General features: G+C 34.3%; 1 protein-coding gene across 1 annotated transcript; it reads right to left on the reverse strand.

Annotated features, from left to right (window-relative positions):
• Positions 1–1,519: 1,519 nt before the first annotated feature.
• LOC110994557 (transcription elongation factor SPT6) lies at positions 1,520–23,966 on the reverse strand. Its single transcript, XM_022261259.2, has 25 exons — positions 23,778–23,966; positions 23,596–23,686; positions 22,974–23,173; positions 22,588–22,707; positions 21,704–21,861; positions 20,893–21,026; positions 20,652–20,767; positions 20,000–20,172; positions 19,078–19,231; positions 18,068–18,210; positions 17,309–17,443; positions 16,186–16,340; positions 15,312–15,433; positions 10,734–10,918; positions 10,060–10,225; positions 9,193–9,335; positions 8,400–8,494; positions 7,716–7,896; positions 6,662–6,848; positions 5,730–6,421; positions 4,920–5,160; positions 4,136–4,383; positions 3,613–3,817; positions 3,264–3,360; positions 1,520–3,154 (listed from the first exon to the last, which is right to left on the reverse strand). The coding sequence occupies exons 1-25, from the start codon at positions 23,814–23,816 to the stop codon at positions 2,217–2,219; spliced, it is 5,118 nt and encodes a 1,705-aa protein (XP_022116951.2). The 5' UTR covers positions 23,817–23,966; the 3' UTR covers positions 1,520–2,216.
• Positions 23,967–24,020: the final 54 nt, after the last annotated feature.

Consider the following 24,020-nt stretch of genomic DNA (forward strand, 5'->3'; position numbering starts at 1 on the left):
AATAATAGATAAATAAAAAAACTTCGTTTACTGCATAAGACGTTATACGACGGAATTGCCATGTAAAGTTCTATGTAACTACTAAACGAATACGAACCAATAGCGTGTATTTTATTTCGATCTCCCTTCCTCACTCTCTCTCAATCGTTCTCACCTTTTCTTCGACAAAAACGCTGCACATCTTCGTGACGTTTCATGCATAAAAATCTTACGCTCATGCGCCTAAAGAAGTTTCACTACAGAAATTATGCATACCTTGGAGTATTATCGCTTTTTGATGACGCCTATCGATTAACAGCGAAATAATTATTTAGGCTTGGTAGGCGCAGATGACTGATAAGCTACTTTCCTTAAGGAAATTGGCCATGACATCCATTGACTTTTGAAGAAGGTTATTGCGTGTAATACGTTTACGAAATAACAAAATATGTATAGAATCTATAAATAAGATTAATCCATATAAACAACATATTATCGGGCGACCGAAAAAATTTTTTTTTATTTTTAGCAGATTGCAACAAAGAACTTTTGTTTGTCAAAATATTATTTGTCATGTTTTGTAATCCATTATGAATTAAAGTGACCTCATAAATAGCGCATTTCGCATTGGTTTACAACTTCCGAGTTCAGATTTCACGGATTAACTTGACAGCATTTATAGTCGAATTAACAAACATCAATGTCATTTACGTGACCTACAATAATTCTCATTTGTCACTTAAATTACAAAAACAATGCCGACAAGGTTAGCAAAAGGCGCGATACTTTTATATGCATTTTCCTTTACTTTCAAACGAGATAAACATTAAACATTTTACATCGTTTACCTCATTACTAGACAGAATAATCGAGTATTTACTTTTATCAATACCTTTATAATAAATGTGTTTTTGCTAAGGTGGCAATCAATTTGTAAACATATTTAAAATACTTTTTGTATACATAATTAAAACGATTTGTTTTCCCATAAAAAATATTTACATTTTATGAAAAACATAAATCACATCAACATAATATGTAATGAACTTGAAAAATTATGATTGTCTTTCTGTCCAGCGCAACCAATTCGCAGCGAGGGGGAACTATTACATGTATTTATGTTTCTAACGTACGATATGCGTCGAATATCTTTATAAATCTAAATGAGTCCAATTAGTCTCAACTTTCTGCCAAATTAAGAACTTGACTTTAAACCTCTTCTTTTTTAATTTTTTTTTTATGTAAGAAGAAAATACTGTCTACTATTAACTATCATTGATCAATCAGGCTTGCCCTTCTATTTGTGATACAGAGTATATATATCACCCGTTGAAAGAAATGTTAATCTATGCATCTTAAAAATTGGCGCGAATGCCAATTATTGCTAGTTAAAAAATAAGTCCAAGCTTGCTATTTAACGCATTTAAACAGACCAAAATAGGCTTTAACATTTCGTTTATTTCAGATAAAATGAACAAAACATTTTTCATTTACTTAATTAGTCTCAGTGGCTGCAAATTAAGAGAACAAAAACACAAAATATTTTCCATATTATTTATTATATTCCCGCTAGCGATAGCCTTGAATAAATTTGGATGAACTTCACTAACCAATGTTAAGGCGTTTACTATAATAAAAACACTTTTATATCATTCTGAAATAACGCAAGTTGGATCGGAAGATGCGATATAATGAAGATAAATAACTCAATTAAATAATAATTTAATATTATTAGTCAGTAAGATTTTAGATGGATTACTAGTAAGAAACATAATGTGTAATAAAAATTTTAATCTACTATACATTATCTTCAACGTGCTTAACATTACTTTATAGATTGCGTACATATAAAACTCCACAAAAGTAAATAGTGATGAGCCCAGCTGTTTGAAGAACGTATATAAGTAGAGGTCATTATTTAATTAGGAATATATAGAATATATAAATAACTTCAGAGTGATATAGAAGTTTTGCGCAAGAAAACAGTGTAATTGATTATACAAACGCTTAATTCATTTAATTGCTTATCTACCAAATTTCTTGGTATCGAAAAAAGACATGGACATAAACCGCTACTTCCGTATTCCAGTTTATTTAACTATCTAAATGGGTAATTCACGAATTGCTAACTATTTATTTGTGTCATCCAATTTATATGAAAGTCCGCAACGATTACACATAGCGTATACGTATACGTACTATACGTACAAAAATAAAAATTTCCATCAGTCTTCATACTAGTTCTCGTCATAGAGCGGTGTTGCGTCGCCGAGAGACATCGACCTGGGTGACGTATTTGTGTGGGGGGTGGAACGCACCGAGTGTGCCCTAGACGACCTTCCAGAGTGGCCGTGGGGGGTACTCCTGGCGTCATGTCTGGGGGTAGATCTCATGTCATGTCGGGGGGTTGATCTCGAGTCCATTCTGGGCGTGCGAGACTGTCGCGGAGTCGACATACCTTCGCTACTACGAGGGGTTGCAGGGGTGTCTCTAACGGTCCGATGTCTGACCCAGTCTTCGGCGGCCTTTTGCCAGTCCGACGGCTCCGTAAATACTGGAAGCTGCTTGTGTCGCGGTATGACTGGCGTTAGGAAGTCTGGCTGCCTGGGAGTGGTGGCGAACGGTGTCATGTAAGGTGTTTGAGCTGATGGTGTGTATGGTGTGTTAATGTATGCCGGGCCGGGTGTGTGCGCTGGAGTGTGGAAGGCGGGCGTGTGAGCGGCTGGTGTGTGATACATTGTAGACGTCATCCCGCCGTGTGGTGTTCGCAGAGCTGGCGTCCTCTGCGCTGGAGTACCACTTGGGGGTGGATCTCTGAAGTGTTCTTTGAACCATTTTAAGAGACTCCCCAGCGAATCGAACATTCTCTGTCTGAATTTGTATCCGTCTGGCGTGACCGATACGTACTCGTGCGTACATTTATTTCGCGGCAGGTAAGAGAGAAGGAATCTGCCGGGATGATTCTTAGCCGCCGAGACGATGTAGTGGATTTTATTAGCGTTTTTAGATTTTTCTTCTTTCAGCAACTCTTCGGCTTTGTCTCGCATGCCGCCTAAAGGTTTGTAATATTTGTATGCAATGAGATCTCGCGCGTGACCCGCCATTGGAGTTACATATCTAGCTATAATTTCATCTAAGTCTTCGAATTCTGAACCCTGTATCCAGAGACTGCGACCTGATGAAGAAGTGACACAATCAGTAATTTAGAGACATAACAACGCCAGAAAAACTTATGATTTTCAGTACGAGTTAAACAGCCTGAAACCACAAAATCTGTCACTGACCTAACGAAAACGCATTTTCTTTGCCTTCCTCTCGTACGTCAATGTGTTGGCAAATGCCCTCCGCTACCTTCCACGTCACCGTGAGATGGTCAGATCCCTGCAATTTGATAAAATATATATAATTACAAAATACATTTATTCATATAGTTAACCAAGTACACTTGTGAACAGAAAAGATGATAAATTAATTCTAAATTTATATTTGCCAGTCAAGAGCGGAGAGCGGGCAAGAAACTTTCCAGATTCTTTTCAATCGCCAAGTTTTGTATTATTTAATTGATGTAAATACGATTAATAATGTATTAAATTCTCGATTATATCTATGATCAAAGTATATTTTTTCTCTCACCTTACTACTAGGTCTCACAATAACTTCTCCTTGTGCCATTTTCTCCATAAGTTTTTCAGCTTCGGCGAAAGATATATTTCTAAATGATGGGTGCACTATAACTCTTTTCACGTATTGCATTCGCTCCTTAGTTTGTTTTGCCTCCTTGTCCTTTCGCAAGTCTTTCTCTTCTGTTTCTTGATCGTAGTAGGGATCTTTCGCTGGTCTATAAAAAAGTTAGTATAACATTTCAAATTTTATCTGTTTATATTTTAGCTCTAGGGCCTTTGGACATATAAAAAATTGTTTTTTATTGCTTTTAAGGGAGAAAGCAATTTATTATTATTTAAAGTTATTTTTTTGTTAATCCGAAAAGATAAATATGTATATTAGTTTCCAAGTACAATACCGATTGTTTAAATATTTAATTACGTATCTATGTAACATACATAACCAGAACAATTTATATAATTGTTTGTTTTGTTGATATCTAGTCATATACATAATATTGATCAGACAAATTCAAATAAAATGATATACAAACCTCCACTCGTTATTTTTATCGAGCAAATCGGACGACTTAGAAGAGCAATCGACCGAGAATCGTTCGACATCTATCTTGAGCACTCGACAATGTATCGTCTGTCCGATTCGTACGCGTTCCGTTGGATCTGTTACGTGTCGGTCCGATAAGTTCTTGATATGAATGTATCCGGAAAGTCCGTTGTCGAGACGTATACGTACGCCCGTCGCTTGACCCGGACACGCGCCTGCGTCGAAGTGATTCCATACCTAACATAGATTAATTATTAGTGTGTCTTAATATCAGGTATGCCATGTCTATGATTTAATGGTAGACACGCATATCGTATAGCCAGCATAAACGAACTAATAATGGAACGGTAGCTGAAAAATCTCTGAATTTAAAATGATATATTTCTGTCACACATAAGAAAAGAAAGAATGAATAATTAGTACCAATGTGTGGCCTCGATTATAAGTGCGGACGGCATGCATTACATTACAATTAATACGTTTATAAAGATAAATATTACAAAAGACAAAAAAATAATTATTATTTTAAATTTAAAAATTAACTTCAACTAAAAATACACGATACATTCTCAAATATTTCAAAGTTTATCTGAAGTCAGTGTAATCTTTATAATACATTATATTTGTATGCCAAATTTTTAATTTTTTTCTAAAATATGACTTATTTTAAAATAATCAAATAACACATAGTAGTGTCCTGCGTGCATGTAATAAAATATTCAAAAGTTTTTTACTGCTACTAAAATATGTGCGTCTAATATGTTATATATTACCTCAGAAAGCTCAGGAAAGTCATTCTTATGACAGAAGGGGCATTCCCAAAGGCCTGTCTCATCATTCCTCACAGGATTGGCCTGATCCAACATCTCCCGTTGAGGTTTTCTGTGAGTGATTCCAACCACACTGGCCAATACCATCTTTCCCACAAAAAAGGTTTCCGGCGATTCTTTGGTTAGGATATCGAACATCTCTTCAGGAGTCGTCGATCTGTAGGATACTCTGAGATCTTTGTACCTAAAAGAAATACAATTGTCTATTGTCATTAAATAGCTATTTGTTGTCTATGGTAGTTATTGATTAGTCTGTGCAATTAAAAGATATTTTCCTGCTAACAATTATTTTGTGTGTAGGACGCGTAATTGATACCTATGTTCTAATCTGTAATTAATAAATAAAATTAATCAAAACTAAGTATATGTTTTTAAATCAATTTTACGTCATGAATCGTCATTAATTTTAAAGGACATTATAAAAATAATAAAAAACTCTTTATAACTTAATTATATAAAAATTAATTACAGGCTATTTTTAATATGCAACCTCGTTGCATCGCAGCATCTTTACTCCATTGCCTCCCTGAGTCCATCGTGGACAAACATCGTGACAGGAGATTTATATATATTAAGATTGTACTCCTTTCTTTCTATTCTTGTATTTATTTTCTTTTTTTTCTTTTGTAATTAAAAATTAATTGTTATTGTATTTTTTGTATTACCGTTGTAATATACAATTTATTAATGTAACTCTTTAACTTTAACTAGAGAACAAAATTCGAGGCAAAAATATACATGTATCATACATACCTAGAATTTAACTCCGCTCGGATGTCATACAGCGTGATACTCTTATTACCGAAGCCCTGTCTTTCCAACTCCTCGGCAAACGCATCTAAATCCAGATCTTTCAACCTCTCCGGGGCCTCCAGGATCTCTTCCAGTGCTCCCGCAGGATTGGCGTCTTCGTCTTCATATTCCAGGGCATCCACTGCCATCTTCCTCGCCCACTCATATGTTTCTGGATGCACTCTTGACCCGTCCAGAACTTCTATATACGCCTCTGTACTATCTCCAAGGCTACTTGTGTCAATTTTGATGAATCCAGAACAGTTGATAAACACTTTCGGTCCCATGTGACACACTGTCACCAGTTGCGTACGATTTTCTAGCTTTTGATTGGTCTGTTTGAAGAGCTTTATCAGGGCCTGAGCTTTTCTTGGTCCTAAACCACAGACAAATTGGAGGAGTTCGGTCCCTCGCCCCGTTAACACCGCTTCGTTGACGTCCACGCCGACTTCATTGACTCTGTTGACGAATTCCAGTTCTATTCCTTCAAGAAGGTCCTCTTTAGTTATCTGATCTTGTAGGGGGTGGTACCGAAGGCAGAGTATTTCCTCATCAGGTCCACAAAGCTGTGAAATCTCCATAAGTGGGTCTTGTAACAATCGGGCTTGGCATATCGCTTGTCTCAGTACGTCGGGATATTCCCTGAAGTCATTCTAAAAATTCACCGATCGATTATAAAACAAAAACTGGAAAGATAAATTAAAAAAAAATACAGATATTTACTGTGAAGTACCCTTACATGACATATATTTTAATAATAAGAATAAATTACTGTTAAAAATATTCTTGGCAATAATATTTTATTCATTAATAAAATATATAAAAAAAACTTGGCATTTTATTGACTTCACTGGCAGAACTACATATATAACACTATCTTTTAATCAACTCACCCTTCCTCGTATACTATTACTGTAAATCTTGCTAATATGGTTGTCTGCTATCTCTATAGGTATCCTGGGAAACTGCTCATCCTCAATCAACTGTTGAATGCACTCGGAGACGTCCGCTTTGATATTGAGAGCCTCACGAGATTCACCCCCTATCACTATCACGTGAGGTTTTTTGCGAAGAATGAATCTATAGGATAATTAATTGAGTTTTAATGCCCAGTGCCTTCCAAAATGACTTAATTACACAAATTACCTACCTGCATTTATCAATCTCTGACACTAATTCATTTATTAATGTTTTATCTATGACATTAATTATAAGGATATTAATAATAAATATTCGAAGAGCCGGGAAGACTGTTTAGTAGTAACAATCTAATGTTTTCTAATTAGTATTAATTATAGTTTGTCTAATGTTAAATTTAAGTTTTCTTAAAAAAAAATACGTTTTGTGTATAAATGTACTTCCATATGTTATTACTCAGACAGTAGCATTTGTTAGACATTTGACTAATTTTCATATTTATTTTAATCATATTATCAAAGACAATCTTAAATGTCCTGATCGTCTATCCAATGTGTGGATACGACAGGTAAAACAAAAAGTTATTTAATACCTCCCACGACTAAACTCTAGATAATAAATTTAAGAAATGTATTAAAGAAAAGCTGTGTAAAAAGGCTTACTATAAAGTTATTGATTATCTAGTTGATAAAAGGGCCTGGGACTAGTGCTGGGCAGGCTGCCTCTAATTAATTTGATATATTTGTTTTAAATATTGTTTGATGATTTGCTTTTTTAAAAGAGTACCGAGAGTTTTTTACGCCGGCTTTTTCTCTCGGCCTACACCCTCTGTCTTTGCCGATGAGTAGGGATGCCTACATGTTTGAATTGATTGACGTGGAATAAGTGATACTTAGAAGATCTTATGTTCCAAAATAAACGTTTTTTTTTTTTTTAATATATATGAGCAAAAAAATCATATTTTCTTCATTTTTCTTAAATAACAATCAATGTATACCAAATTATTAAAGTTATAGAAAATCATTATACCTCCTAAGTGCGGTGAGGTCGGCCTCTTTGTTCTGCCTCTCAATAGGATCCCAAGCGTTTCGGCGATACAACAAGTGCGGTAGACGTAAATGATCGGCGACTTCGCCTCCTCCCACTATCGAACACGCGAACGCACAGTGCGCACGGTCCGGTACGTACGCTATCGATACAATGCGTACACCTAAAAGAAAAATGTATTTTCTTTAACACAAATATTGTATGAAGAAGTAATTATTAATATAGTAGCATTAGCATAATATAGTAGCATTATTATATTTTTAATATAGTAGTATCTTTTAAAAGTCAAAACATTTACTTAGCTTTTTGGTCTCGTAAATATTATATTCTATATACAATTTCAAAGAAGGGACAATCCCATAGCAAACTGTTTTTGATAAGTGCTCTTGTTTCTGGATTTTTATTCAAGCAGGAGAGCCATTACTTTTCTTACATTCACACCACGTAAACTATATATACTGGAGATACTTTTTTTATTTTTCTAACGTTAATTTGTTATATGGAACATACTTTGTATAAAAGGCAAACTAACAAAATCAAATAATTTTGACTTCATACTTGAGTTTATCATGAACAACTTTTTAAAACAAATCAAGAAAGTATGTCTAAACAAGATTATGACGGATATAAATAAATAAATTATACCTATTTAACCAAAAGTGTTACCATTAGACGCATCCCATTCTTCATCATCATCATCAGAGACTCGGGATTCGTAAGGTGCCACTTTGAGCCAATCATATAACCGCCGTCTGCAGCATCTGTAAAGAAATATATATTGTAATCTGGCATATCTAGTTACTAATACATCTTGAGCACTGGGTTAACATTTGCCTAGTAACTTCATACACAACAAATTAACTATAAATTATGTCCCATATTCTAGTGGGCCATATTTACGACTTAATCCTCCAGAAAAAAATCCTCAAATTAGTGATAATGCATTCAGCCGCTTTCATTCTTAATGTCCTGTCTTATTATAGGCCAGTCTTTGGATAATGTTATTTTCCTTTCTTTTTAAGGAGCTTTACCTTAATATATTATATCAAGTTAAATAATCTATATGTGTATATAAAGGCAAAAACTAGTATTGTCTTTTATTAACATAGCTGTTACACATTTAAAGAAAACACTTATTTACCGGATTGAAGCCATATATTATTGTAAATTTATAATTATTTAACATAATTTCGTCGTATAAATTTAAAATTATGTTAAATAATTATAAGTTTACAATAATACATAGCTTCAATCCGGTAAAAGTGTTTTTAAGGCAAAAACTCACTCGCGTCGACATATGGAAAACCTCTTCAATCAATAGTAAACTTTAACTAGGAAGGGATTTAGCGAAAGAGGTTTAATTATCAAAGATAAGAATTTGGAAATAGGGAACTTTAGAAATGATGCCTCATACGAGTTCAATAAACTTCTTAATAAAATGTTTTTTTAAAGTACATACTTCAGTACATATTCCTTAGATTCCTGCAAGAGAAGAGCCTGCAACTCCCGTCTCAGTTCAGGCATAACAATTTTAGTCAAAGCCAATGTGACTGCTTCGATTCGAATATCGTTCCAGGCCTGTACTGTTGCCGCAAATTCATCCTAAAACAAAAAGTTTTGTTATAAAATACATGATAGTGTTAGAGCCAAAGGGAAAAAAAAAATACATGATATGGTCGACTCTTCACCGGAGAGCGACCTATTTGGTGAACGTATGGCGGTAGTGTACTCTGATTTGAGGGTATACTTGGAGAGTATTAGGGGTTAGAATAAACTGTGTTTTATGTTATTTTAATTAATTTTGTATTGTATATATTATAGTCTATTTTATTGTGAGTTTAGCCATGTCTGTAATAAATAAATAAATAATAATAATAATGATAATGATAAACCAAACTTATTCCAAGAATTATCTCGAAAGGTATGTATGAGATTATGAAGGAACCAACTACTTGAACCCATTTCAGGAATTGCTTAGACTATGTAAAATTTGTTAGTAGATTTATGTAGTATAGATAGTCTCTTGTACAAAGCAATCAAAATTGGTCTGAATATTCCATTGCCGGAGTAAAAACGAGTCTGTCAAATTACTTGCTAGCTCACTGATTAGAAAGAAAATTTCTAAAAAGAATTGATAGAAAAAGAGATTCAATAACTCTCTGATTCAACTTCTTTACTGCGATATCTATATAAATGTGTGACTTTATTTCTCTGATATAAAACTTTTCAGTGCTCCTAAGTATTAAAAAAAAAGTTTTTTATTTTATGACAAAATTAGTAAACAAAAAAATTATATTACAAAATTAGTTAGTCTGTTGTTAAATACCTTCTGATATAACTGCTTCAACTCTTCCAAATAACTGGGGCCAGTGTTGCCTTCAAGATTCTCGCTGATGTTGAGTTCCAACAACTTGTCTTCCGCAGCCATTGTCAGTTTCAGGAACTGATCTCCAGTCAAATCGCGAACCGGTTTCTTATTCAGGTATTTTAAACTGTAATAAAATAAGCTAATTAGCTTAATAGCTGAGAATCTTATGATTTATTTTTCTTAATAAGCAGTGATTATTTTTTAATAGAACAAGGGCAAATGGGCCCCATGCTCATGTTGTGTGATGTTAAGTGATACCGCCGCCCATGGACACACTCAATGCCAGAGGGCTCGCAAGTGCGTTGGCGGCCTTTAAAGAATAGATTTTTCGTGCCTGACAGATGCCGGCGATTGTAAGATAATAGAAATACTGTCAAAACCGTTAACGACGACATTCGTTTACAACAACATACCGGTTATATTGACCAAAATAAAAGTTCCCGGCTGAATTCTATGTTTTAAGTACTTAATAACAACGTCATCGGCTATTACACTAGATTAGACTAGACTAGACGCGTTTCAGAAAACTGACGGCCAACCTCCAGTAATGGAGAGGCACTTGAAGAAGAAGATGAAGAGTAGATTTTGAGTGTAATAAATCAGCAAAAGCCTCACTTCACATTATAACTTACCCAAAACAGGAGTGACTCTCATCAATCATCTTCAGACCCTTGGTTGTGGGTCTAACGGTAATAGTGGCCCTTTCCCGTAAAGTGTCCCTCAGGGTAGAGCGAAGTAGGGGCTCACGTGCCAATTGGACCCCGCACATGTACACAGCACGACGTAACACTTCACCAGATGACCCGCCCGTTGGGGTCTAAAAATGTATTTATATATTTAATCTTTCGGAAAATATTGTTACGAAGACGGGTCAACTGCAATGTTTTTAGATTTTTCCACTACTTAGAGAACTTTTCAGCAGGCTGAAATATGATTTATGACCGTTTCAGGAGAGGGTCAATCACATATTAGAAAATCGAAATTTACATAATGTTGCCTTGGTTTTCAGGAGGCTGAAACATTTTTTCAGTCGGTTTCAGAGCACGCATAGACGAATGGTACACTTTTCAGTAGACCCGTTTTCAGGCGTTTTCAGGCCTGGTTATAGCCGTGGGACAAGCACTGTTTGATACGCGAAAGAGAGAAAAGATAAGAACCTTCTCGAAGCTAGACCGAGAACTCTAGAACGTCGTACGACAAGCACGCAGCAGTGTGCGAAAGAGATAGCAAGTACGCGCGTTCTAGAACTAGGCGATCGCTACTCAGTAGCGCTCCCGCCTAGAAAGTTCTCGTAAACATCGGAAACATCGTTCGAGATTCTTCCCAGGGATATATAAGCAAGCCAAAACGCGACCACTGAGTGCAGTTTTGAATGCGATTCCAAGCGATAAACAGCGAAGAGAAAAAGTGCGAATAAGTGCGAACCAGTGATAAAGTACTGAGTGATTTAAGTGATTAGTGACAGTGTTTCATTGTGTGTGTTTTTAGTGCTTTTCTGTGCGTAATTTCAAGATATTAGTGTAAACGAATTCCTCATAGATTTTATTGAAATAAACCCTTGAATAATTAGACGGCAGTTTCTATCCGATCCCCTAGCTCGTAACATTTTGGTGTCAGAATTGGGGATAGAAAAATGCCAATTACTCCAAGGGAGAATCAAGAGGAGTTCATGACAGTGTCTGCAGCAGATGCGGAGATGCAGACAAAGAAAACGGAGACTCTAATATCAAAGTTTGAAAACCTGGACAGTAGGTTTTCGGAACAGGAGAAACGCTTGCTTGAGTTAGAAAAGGAGGTTCAGTGCCTTAAGATGTCTGGATTTGTGGAATCATCTGGAACGCTGGAAGCACCTACTTTTAATGGTTCTTCTTCTTGGGACGCCTACAAGGTACAGTTTGAGGCTTTATGCAAGATAAACGGTTGGAAAGATAATCAGGCTGTGGCTGCCCTTATGTTGGGATTGCGAGGTGAAGCCCTGGACGTGTTGGAAGTTATGACAGGAGATGTGACGCTAACGCGACTGCTGGATGCCCTGGAGTTACGTTATGGAGACTCACATTTAGAGCCAGTCTACAGGGCTCAATTACGGGAGAGAATGCAGCGACCAAGTGAGAGCTTGCAAGAATGGGGTCTGGAAATAGAGAAGCTGGTAAAGAAAGCTTACGCATCCTTACCAGATGTAGCAGACAAGATATTAGTGCAAACCTTCATAGATGGAATAAGAGATCGTGAAGTGAGGCTGAGAGTGAACCTTGGTCACCACAAGAACCTGAAGGACGCTCTAGCCCATGCGTTGGAGGTAGAGGCGATTCAGAAAGATCCTCAACCTAACCGCATTAGGGCTGTTACGGAAAGAGCTACTGGTCAACGTGGGCCAACCTGTTACATCTGTGGGGAAGTAGGGCACATGAGGTTTTCGTGCCCTAAGAAAGACTTTCGAGGCGATGTAAAGGCTAGACGTGGAAATACCTTAGTCATCGACGGAGAAGTCAATGGAACTAAGTGTGATGTGACACTTGATACTGGAGCTTCACGAACAGTAATCAGACACCAACTTCTGAAGACATTTTCTAGAAGCCCTTCTAGAGGAATTGCACATCTTGTTACAGCTACGGGTCAACGCATAGCCGATCGGGGAGAAGGTATCGCGACCTTCAAGATTGGTGAACGTTTTTACAGACACAAGGTAGTTCTTGCTGACATAGTAGATGACTGTATAATCGGGTTAGACTTTATGAAGTTTTACAAATGTAAAATAGATCTGGAAAAAGGGATCTTCAAGTGTGGAGGACAGGAAGTCTCCTTAAAAGGCAATTCTTCAAATTGTGGTTATGACATCTGTAGAGTAATCGATGTGGATGGACAGGCCAGTAAACAACAAGAGTTGAACGCAGTTCGAACATTTCTGGATAAATATGAGGAAGCCTTGTCAATACACCTATCAAAGGCAGAGGAACAATTAAAGAAATTTTCTGATATGTTATCGATCCATGAAAGAGAGCTAATAAGGAGTTCAGATGATGCGTCTCAAAGGCCAAGTGAAAAAGTCACCAAACAGGACGGAAGGGATGGTAACGTGAGGATGCTTCGAACAGCTACCATTCATTCAGATTTCGGTGGGAGATTGATGCAGATAGCACAGCAAGAGGATTGTGACATTAAACCAATTCTGGACTGGATGAAATCTTCAGCTGTCAAGCCACAATGGAGTGAAGTTGCATCTACAAGTAACACTACTAAGAGTTACTGGGCTGAATGGGACAGTTTAGTTCTACATAATGGAGTGTTATGTCGCAAATTGAAAAATGCTCAAGGCGATCTTTTGCAGTTAGTGGTGCCAAGATCCAAGGTTCGCGACATACTAGAAATGTGTCATATTGAGTTATCTAGTGGACATTTAGGAGTAAAAGGGACTCTTAGGAAGGTTAAAGAAATATTTTACTGGATTAATTATCGTGAAGATGTAGAAGACTGGATCAAGAAATGTAAAGCTTGTGCAGGCGATAAGGATTCGCAGACTCGGTCGCGAGGGAAAAGGATAATGATAAAAGGAAGTGATGATGCTCGGGACGAGCATGTCTAAGGAGAGGGTAGTGTTACGAAGACGGGTCAACTGCAATGTTTTTAGATTTTTCCACTACTTAGAGAACTTTTCAGCAGGCTGAAATATGATTTATGACCGTTTCAGGAGAGGGTCAATCACATATTAGAAAATCGAAATTTACATAATGTTGCCTTGGTTTTCAGGAGGCTGAAACATTTTTTCAGTCGGTTTCAGAGCACGCATAGACGAATGGTACACTTTTCAGTAGACCCGTTTTCAGGCGTTTTCAGGCCTGGTTATAGCCGTGGGACAAGCACTGTTTGATACGCGAAAGAGAGAAAAGATAAGAACCTTCTCGAAGCTAGACCGAGAACTCTAGAACGTCGTACGACAAGCACGCAGCAGTGTGCGAAAGAGATAGCAAGTACGCGCGTTCTAGAACTAGGCGATCGCTACTCAGTAGCGCTCCCGCCTAGAAAGTTCTCGTAAACATCGGAAACATCGTTCGAGATTCTTCCCAGGGATATATAAGCAAGCCAAAACGCGACCACTGAGTGCAGTTTTGAATGCGATTCCAAGCGATAAACAGCGAAGAGAAAAAGTGCGAATAAGTGCGAACCAGTGATAAAGTACTGAGTGATTTAAGTGATTAGTGACAGTGTTTCATTGTGTGTGTTTTTAGTGCTTTTCTGTGCGTAATTTCAAGATATTAGTGTAAACGAATTCCTCATAGATTTTATTGAAATAAACCCTTGAATAATTCGACGGCGTTTTCTATCCGATCCCCTAGCTCGTAACAATATATTACAAAAATTGTTAACTTGAATATCATGTTGTATGTCAGATTTGGAGTCGTTGTTACACATACATACTTCTCTCAAACGCTCTTAAAATTGCGCGCTTCAATAGCTCTATTGCAATTACTATCGCTATTGGAATTACATTGTATCGGTGAGTAAAGAAGTTATAATATCATAATTCCAATGCCTGACATAAAAAAGTAAAAATATTACGAGAATGGTCGCAAGTGCTTACGGACTTTTAAATACCATATAGTTGTATATACCATATTAAAATCCGAATCAAGGAATTATTTAATAAAAATATTTTTACAAAATTAAATTATGTTTTAAGGCAATTGTAGTTATTACGAGTATAATATAAATATAAATATAATAATTATTGTTTATAATCATAAAAGCCCGATAAAAACGATATATTGGTACGTGAAATGACATCTCAAATAAAATTAGTTGCAGCTAACTTCTAGAAAAATGACAACTATTACATGTTCCTATCTACCAGACTCGTAAATATGCTGTGTTTTACGATCCTTACACCAACTATCCAAAAAACACAGTTTTTTATCGCGCAGCCCGGACATACAACGACCACTATTTAAACCTGTCGTGACCGCCATCTTATTTTACATTAATAATCAACACGCTGACTTTCAGTCAGACAGATAGTTAAACGTTTTCGACTCTGCTTTATTTAAATCAAAATGCTAGCGACTTGATTGAATATCGATCTTTAATTAACTGTCTAGGAATTCAATTAATTCTCTGGTTTATTTACTTTACTACGACCTATATGTATGGCTATATCTATACTATAATTGTTTTTAGTTATAATTAATTTATGATAGCATAAATAAGTAACTTACATATTCTTGGGCAGCCTCCAAAGGCGGAACAGCGGGTTGTTCTACCTCGTGTCTCTGATAGTTATCACGCACGTTCTCAGCAAATTGTTCGGCTGACAGACCGAATTTTCGCACTAGTGGTTCTATAATAAATATTTTTTTAGTCATTGATAAAAAAAAACAGTTAAAATATGACATTTTCCGTTTTTAGTGAGTTGAAAAATTTTGGCTCAGAAGCACCAATATTAGTGAAAAAAATTTTTTAAAAGTTCTCTTTGTGTATTGGTCTGGTACGATGTAGACCAGAAACCTGGCTGCGCTGAAGAGGGCGTTATTAAGAATGAGCTTATTGAACCTCAAAAACAGATTGTCTTTCAGAAATTTATGTGCTCCATAATAAAATATAATACAAAAATTTACTGTTTGTTTCTAATAAAGGCCGACGTTTAACAATTAATTATGTTACTACTTTAATCTATAATAAAGTGCATATAAATAAAAAAAATATTATTTTCCTGGATTTATTTAAAAATTAATAATAAAATAGTATTAATGTCTAGGTAGGTTTGTCAGTCGCTAGTCACATACACACATTTGATTATCTAGTTGATAAAAGGGCATGGGACTAGTGCTGGGCAGGCTACCTCTAATTAATTTGATATATTTGTTTTAAATATTGTTTGATGATTTGCTTTTTTAAAAGAGTACCGAGAGTTTTTTACGCCGGCTTTTTCTCTCGGCCTACACCCTCTGTCTTTGCCGATGAGTAGGGATGCCTACAAGTTCGAATTCATTGACGTGGAATAAGTGATACCTAGATGATCTTATGTTCCAAAATAAACGTATTTTATTTTATTTTATTTACGAAAGATTTCTACAACGACTCATAACTTACCAAGTCCTGCCTTTCTGCATAGTTCATAAGGCCCCGATCGAACCGCATACTTCACTTCAGTGGTCTCTTCATCGTCAGGCATCGCAGCTTCCACCGCCGCTGCCGCCTCGTCTGGGTCTTCGCCGTTCTTTTCTGCTTCTTCACGGGCATATTTCCTGAAAAAGGTGCCATTGATCGTATAACCACATCCGATTCGATTAATCGTCAAAGTTTCTCGACTTCAGTCTAACGACTTTCTGTCCATACAGTATAGTTTCTTTTCACTTAAAGACAAATCTCTATAATTCCTGAATTAATGGATCACTCAGAATTAATTCTTATATGAATTTCATTAACGAACTTGTTTTAGCCAGAACCTTTCCTGTATTAGCTATAAAAAAATTGTTCATCCGTTATAAGTATACATGTGTAATACTCGGGAACCCTGTCAATGAGTATCAGGATTCCCAGCTCTTCCATAACAATGTAAATACATTTTTTTTTATTGTTTACAACAAATTATTTTTCACTATGCGATGCGTGTCTTTAATATACAGATATGAGAAAAACATATCAATGAAAAATAATAAGAAAAAACAGTATGATTTACATAATATACTCATTTATTTATAGCCGCACCAACAATGCCACACATAAAGTTACAAGTTATAAATAGAACCAATATGTAGCCTGGATGCGGTACGGATACGTATATAAGTTTCCACAGATAATGCAAATATAGCATGGTAGTGATAACAGAATTGCCTTTCTATAAACGGAAGGCAGATCCGACAAAATATAAAAATTTGTTTGAGCCCTGCAGCCGATTGCAGCCAAGGCGACAATTAAGTTACGATATTTATTCAGCAATTAATTTCAGCTAAATTAAGAATCTTAATTAAACAACTAAGGTTTTTTAGTATATGTAAACTTCTATAAAGGGCTTCTTATTTCAATCTAACTAATACAGACGTCTAAAAACATTTAAGTAAATCAATTGAAGTGTTTAATTAACTCGCCAGTAAAATTATTCAATTTGTTTATATTATTATTATCTTAATATGAACACAAATTAACGATGACCATTTTACCAGAAACAGCTTCATAATATAGCATTAAAATTGATAGTCGCAAAAACACTTACTTTTTCTCTTCAATCTCTGCCTTCCTTTCTTTGCCGCGTTGCACTTTCTGCATTTCAGGTAGGTCATGCGAGTAGTACAACAGGAAATGTGTGTGAACATCGCGTAATTCTTCAGGTGTTTGCACATTTTTTAACCTATAGGAAACAATACGTACATGTAATAGGATAACAGAAACCATAGACTTTGTCCTGTATACACATTGTTACAAAAAAAAATCATCTAATTGCAGATCTTCACCATTCTCGAATCCGTTTTGCAAAAAAAAAAATTATCTGTGCTTGGTTCACGGTGACTGAAGACAAAAGGTGTTGAATGTCAAGAAAGTATCACAGCTCTAGAAAAAATTGTATTTATTCCCCAGGAGTTGGTATCAACTAAAAGATGAAGGGTTTCTGCAGAAATTGCTCACGGTGTCCTCCATTTTCGCGGATTGTTTGTTTTGAGATTTTAATTTGGATATTATTCGATCCAAGGTGTTTGACAATTTTAGGCAGTCTTCCGTTTAGTTATTTTAACTAGGTTAACGTATTTTAAAATTATTTTAAAAAGGTTAACTAGGTTAAGCTAGGCTTTTAATTGAACGGCTGATTAAGCTGGTTGGCTGCGACATGTACAATTGAACAATGACAATATTATCACATAGACAGAAAGTTCTATAATTGGGCGTAATCGGGTAATCACTTCTCTATTTGTTTAAGTACCACAAATTATTTAGACAGAAATTATTATTTAATGTACTTAATCGTATCCAGATTTACCTTTCAATATCTTCATCCTTAATGAGTCTCATAGTGTCTGGAATAGGCGCATCGGGGTTCAGCATCACTTTATCCATTTGGAATTCACGCATATTTTCCAACAATTTCAACAGATTTTCTTTACGCTGCTTTAATTGACACCACTGGGAAGAAAATTATTTCATTTTTAATCCCTTATTTTATTACGGAGCCCGCTTTTTAAATAGACATACATTTTAAAGTAATATCATAGAAAATTTACTGACAACGTCGGCAGGCGTGTATGTAAAAATATACGATTCAAAGATAAAAAATAAGCATTATTTTCGTAAATATAAAGTATATACAGCTTCTTTTGTCACTCGTCTTTACGTGTTTTTTATTAAATAAAACCGTGTTCCTTACATAAAAATTCCTTTTTAAGAAAAGATCTAATCGAGTCAAAAATGCAATTAAATGTAACTAATACGAGGGGTCCTAATCAATCATGTAAAAAGTTTCTCATTTTATATTTACAATTTTTAGACAGAAATTAAATAAAAATATTAATGCACTATTTAAAAATGCAAATTTTTGGAAGTCCTAAATAAAATTATTGTTAGAGCACCTATATTTTATATATAAATATATTTAGTCATACTTGTAGACGACTTTACGTCTAGATGTCGACTTATGACTGAGGTCTTCTCGGACATATAAAAATTTGGACACAAATATTTTTTATTTTGTTATTCAGGAATAATTCGCATTCAGTTTAAAAACTGAAAACGATCCAGTAATTTTAGAGTTTATTAATTACATACAAATTATTCCTCATTATTATATAAGTGAATATATAAATCGCTTTTATACATCGACACAACTCAGTTGTCAGGCCAGGTAGTGGACAACCCCAGAAAAAAAAAATCTATGTTACGTATTTTTAAAATTGTTGCCATTTAAAAGTAAATTAACTGTGAACCTGTGAACTTATTTCTATTAGTCAGACTAGAAACTTTCTAAATATTAATTTCATATAAATAATATATCACCTTGGCATCATATTTATACACTTTCCATAGATCGTTGATACTCAATTCAGGCTGCACATACTCCTTTCTATAGAATGCTATGAATGGTACTTCCAATGTTTGATTCCTCATAAAGTCCAAAGCCTGTCGAATTTTCACCACTGTACTTGGGCCACTGTAAACAAAATAAACGTTGAATACTTTCAATACTATATCTTACTTTTATATTGGTTTGAAAATTTTTTAATACTTCATGTTCGGTTCCTGGGACAGTGGGGTGGTAAATAACAGAAGATTTTAGTTTTACTCTATATTAACCACTCGCGTACAACAATAGTGTAACAAATAAATGTAATGTAACAGTTATTGAGTGCCTACGTCTATCTCGGGGCTTTTTATATGTTATGCTCAAGAAGTGAGCATAAAGCTTAGCTTAGTTAAATAAATTAAATCACAATTAGTCAAATGTATTAAATAATTTATGTTTGTTTGTTCCCTTTTATAAATCTTTTTATTGTTAAATGTATCCTGTATTCCATCTTTGGCTATATTCTCGGTGTATTTGTATGTAATTATGTATAATTTATGTTAGCTGTAGGAGTACTAAATAAATAAATAAATAAAGAGTGGCGGAGAGTGAATTTTTTATCTTCCGTTTTACGCCCTTGATTTGAGAAGTGGCAGTAAATGTAAAATTAGAAGCATTTAATTATTATTTCTATGTGTACATCGAATAAATGATTTTTGACTTTGACCTTGACTATTCTAAAGGGGCAAAGCACCAAAAACTTTTTGGAAACCCTAAGACCCAAAAAAAAGAAAATAAATAAAAATCGATTACAAGACACATACAAAATTTCTTAAAAGACTGTTGTTTCTTCAACTAGTAGTTCACATATATTTTTGTTATTAATAATTTTCTATATATATGTATTTATCATACCGTCTTGATCTCTCCCTAGCCTCTTGAGAATCAGCCTTGGACACAGGCGGTTTCAAGAAAGCCTGTTTGTAAATCCATTCTGCCTCTTCCTCTAACTCAGTACTGCCCTCTTCTACGGGCGTGATGGGTACTTCACGTATTTGCATACGCTCCGGTACGTCTGTTTTACGTATCTAAAAAATGTATTAATTAATTATAAAGATTTTTATTAATTATTCTTAGAAGTATACAACAGACAAGATACAAATACACATTTAAATTCTTATATTTTTATGTATATAAACACACTAGCAGCCTAATAACCTGATGCGCGCCATTTTGAGATTTGGAAAAATATCCAATCTATTTGTAAGAGTTTTAAAGAACTACCCCTCAAATGTGTATTAGTACTTAAAATAAAGAGCTTCTCGATTTATGGAACATTATAGTGGCAAGTGAGGATTCTATAGGTTTCAATTAGATTTCCTCTTAAGTATATATGCAAGTATTTTACGAGGTTTTAACGTGAATTATTTAAATTTATTTATTAAGATTATAATTTTAACAAGCCATGACTGATTTTCAAATTTTAGTTCTGTATCTGTTTAGAGGTGTTTATACACTACAACAAGAAAAATTAATTGATAATATTTATAGTATTTTATATATTTACCTCATTATCCAAATCAGTGAAGTGACTTCTCTTCAACTCACTCGGCTCATAGATTTCAAATATTGACTTCTTGCTGGGCCGCTTAGCTTTTCCTTTTTTGGTTCTACGTCTTTCACCTAAAAAGCATTTATTTTAAAAAATCATTACTTACCATTTGCTTAAATTAAATATTAAAAATGTATTTATTAAGAATTAATAAAATTATTATTTTAAATTAATCAATGCATAAAGCTAAACTTACCATCCTCCTCCTCGTCTTCTATATATTCATCCAAATCCTCTTCATCTTCTTCATCATAGTCTTCATCACCATACTTCTCAAATTCATCATAGTCAAAGTCCACCCCAAATATATCTTGGCCCTCTTGAAGAGAACTGAGGAAAAACTTGCATTCAATAATATTATAAAAGTGAAAAGTCTTGTAAATCTTTAAAACAAATTCAATCAAAATTATGCTTCCACAAATTCTCCAAATTGTTCAAAGCATTGTCAATAATTTATAACAGGAAAAAAAATATGCAAATAAATGAAAGACTTTAATGAGACTAGCTGGTGCCGACTTAGTCTTAGGCTTAAAAAAAGCATTTGTACAAATGAAAGTAAAAGACATATTTTATCTACTTTAAATACCATATGCGATACAAGGATCCATTTTCATTTGGGACTCAATTAACCAAATGTGCATATGAAATAAACTACAATATAGTTATGGTTCACTATAATGGTTGGCTATAATGGATTACACATAACATATAGATATATAATGTGGGGGGCTTTTTTGTCGGGACTATTTAAGATAAACATTTCAATCATACATTACATAATATATGTAACTATGTTTTGGCAGCGCTCGCCAAAATAGCTCGCAGATGGCAGACAATTTTCTACTTACTTAATATTTTGGACAATTCACATAATACCTTTATAAATTGTAGCCTATGAATGGATGATCCATACTACTATCGCGTTTATAATATTAGTAGGATTAATTTAAAATACTCTTTTTTCATAGTTTGTGAAAGTAAGAATAAACAATACACGATTTACTCACGCATCAGTGAATATAGGCTTGCGTTTTTTCTTTCTCTCTGCAATTGGTCTACCATCATCATCAACAATGAAGTCGTCAGCATCTGATTCCATGTCCTCATTGTCATCATCATATTCCATTTCTCTTGCAGGTCCCGGTTCTGAACGATTTTCTTCTTCCTTCAAGGTAATAAAATATGTTACAGAAAAGTTTACAAGATTTTCTTTCTTTCTGATAAAATCTAGAATTAAAAGTGTTTTTAAAATCTGTCATTATTGAGATTCAGAGTTTCTGTTCATTGTTCAAACAAACATAAGAACCAAGCAGTTGAATTTCAAGGTCCTATGTTGTTTATTTTATAACAGAGGCCAGTAAAACTAAAAGCAACATAACTAAGACTCATTATGTTGAGTATTGGTATGGAATAAGTTTGAGGAATTAAATATTATGTCACTATGTGGTCAATAAATTCTTGAAGACTTGTTGAATGTACAAAAAATATTTTTTTTTAAACAAATGGTGACTTTTACCAGTATAATACTCGAAACAGAACAAATCTAGCATACAACCAAAATGTATGCATTTCTACGACAAACTCACAAGGGAAATTAGATAATTATTACTGAATAAATTCGAAATTCTTGTTCTATCATCAATAAAGCTTTTTATAAATTTGATGATTACTTAAATGATCCTAATCTTTGGGATTGATTTATTCCAGTAAAAAATATGTATGGCTACTCCGTACAAACAATTTGCATGACTCAAAACTTGGCTATTAAAAAGAGTGGCCAAGAGTTTCTTTCCAGTGCTTCTTGACCTCTCTATGCCCCTGACTAGCAAAGTGGTAGTATATAATATAAAATAAACATTAGTATTGTCTTATATACATTAAATAAGTATACCTCATCTGATCCTGCAACAAACAGCTTCTCAGCAATAACTTCTCTCTCTAAATCAGGATCATCATTTCCTTCATTGTCACTATCATCATCTTCCAATCGCCTCAGACGTTTAAATTTATTCTAGAAAAATTTATTAATGAGTGACTTCATACACTGGACTTGTCTCTTTTAAAAACTATTTCAAAAAGCCAAAATAGCAAAATACATTTAATAGTAACTTTATTTAATAGTAAATCATATGCAAAGGCTAAACATTGTCACTACTCATTATCAAAAACTAACATATTTAAGGTAAATCTGTAATTATTTAAATAATCATGAGATCTGTTAACTTTCCATATCATTTCTTAAATGTAGTTGTGATCAAATATAATCTCCTTGCTCACCCTGGCAACTTTCACACCAAGATTTTCCTCAATCAAATCATAATCTTCATCTTCAAGCCTATCATCTAATTCATCGTCACTTTTTTTTCTTTTTTTAGGACCCACACTTGCATCTGAATCTTCACCATCACTCCCAGATTCTTCTATTGGTGCATCATCTATGAGATCTTTTAATTCTTCTCGAAGCCGTTCCTCATCATCTGTAGGTTAATGGTACTAGTTATTTATATATATAAATAACTTAGAATATTATAATAATAGGCTTCATTTCACAAAAACTGTGACTTTTCAAATTGTTGGGTTAAAATGCTTAGAACAAAGACAATCCAAAAATCCTTATTAGTACATATTTAATTGTACCAAAAAAAGAAAAATATGTTACTTAACAATATTTTACTTTTTTATCAGATTATAAATAATAAAAATCTTTATAAACATTCCTAACCCAAAATTATAACTACAGAATATCCTAAAACAGTAAAGAACATAACTTTTACTAAATTTCTACTACATAACATAGTAGACACAATTTTACTACTACACTTGGAAATGAAACAAAGCCCAAAAATGTGGAATTGAAGGAAACTAGAAAGTGATTACAATTTAACAAACAATTACAAACCATCCTCTTCTTCATCTTCGTCGTCACTTTGTACAGCAGCTTTACGTTTTGGTTTCTTTCTTTCTGCAGGCTTCTCATCTTCAGAATCCAACTAAAACATAATACATAATAGCATTATTTTCGACGACAAAAACTGTAATGAAAGTTTGGTCGAAACAGTAAAATTGGAACGTATTACTAACCTCGCTTTCTTCGGCTTCAGACTCGAGAAAGTCTGCCATTATCAAAAGAAAATGATTTATGAATTCTTAGGACCACTAATATAGAATTAAACTAAGTAATAACTAATTTTAAGTTAAATTCTTAAATTATTTGGGACATTGGTAAAAATCATTACAAATCACAAACATAGACTATAAAGCTGAGAGCTGTTGTAACAGAGTGAAAGTTAAACAGAATAACATTTTCAGCCGTATTAAACTTAA

The sequence above is a fragment of the Pieris rapae genome, chromosome 4, assembly GCF_905147795.1.
Source record: "Pieris rapae chromosome 4, ilPieRapa1.1, whole genome shotgun sequence".
NCBI classification, from domain to species: Eukaryota; Metazoa; Arthropoda; class Insecta; order Lepidoptera; family Pieridae; genus Pieris; species Pieris rapae.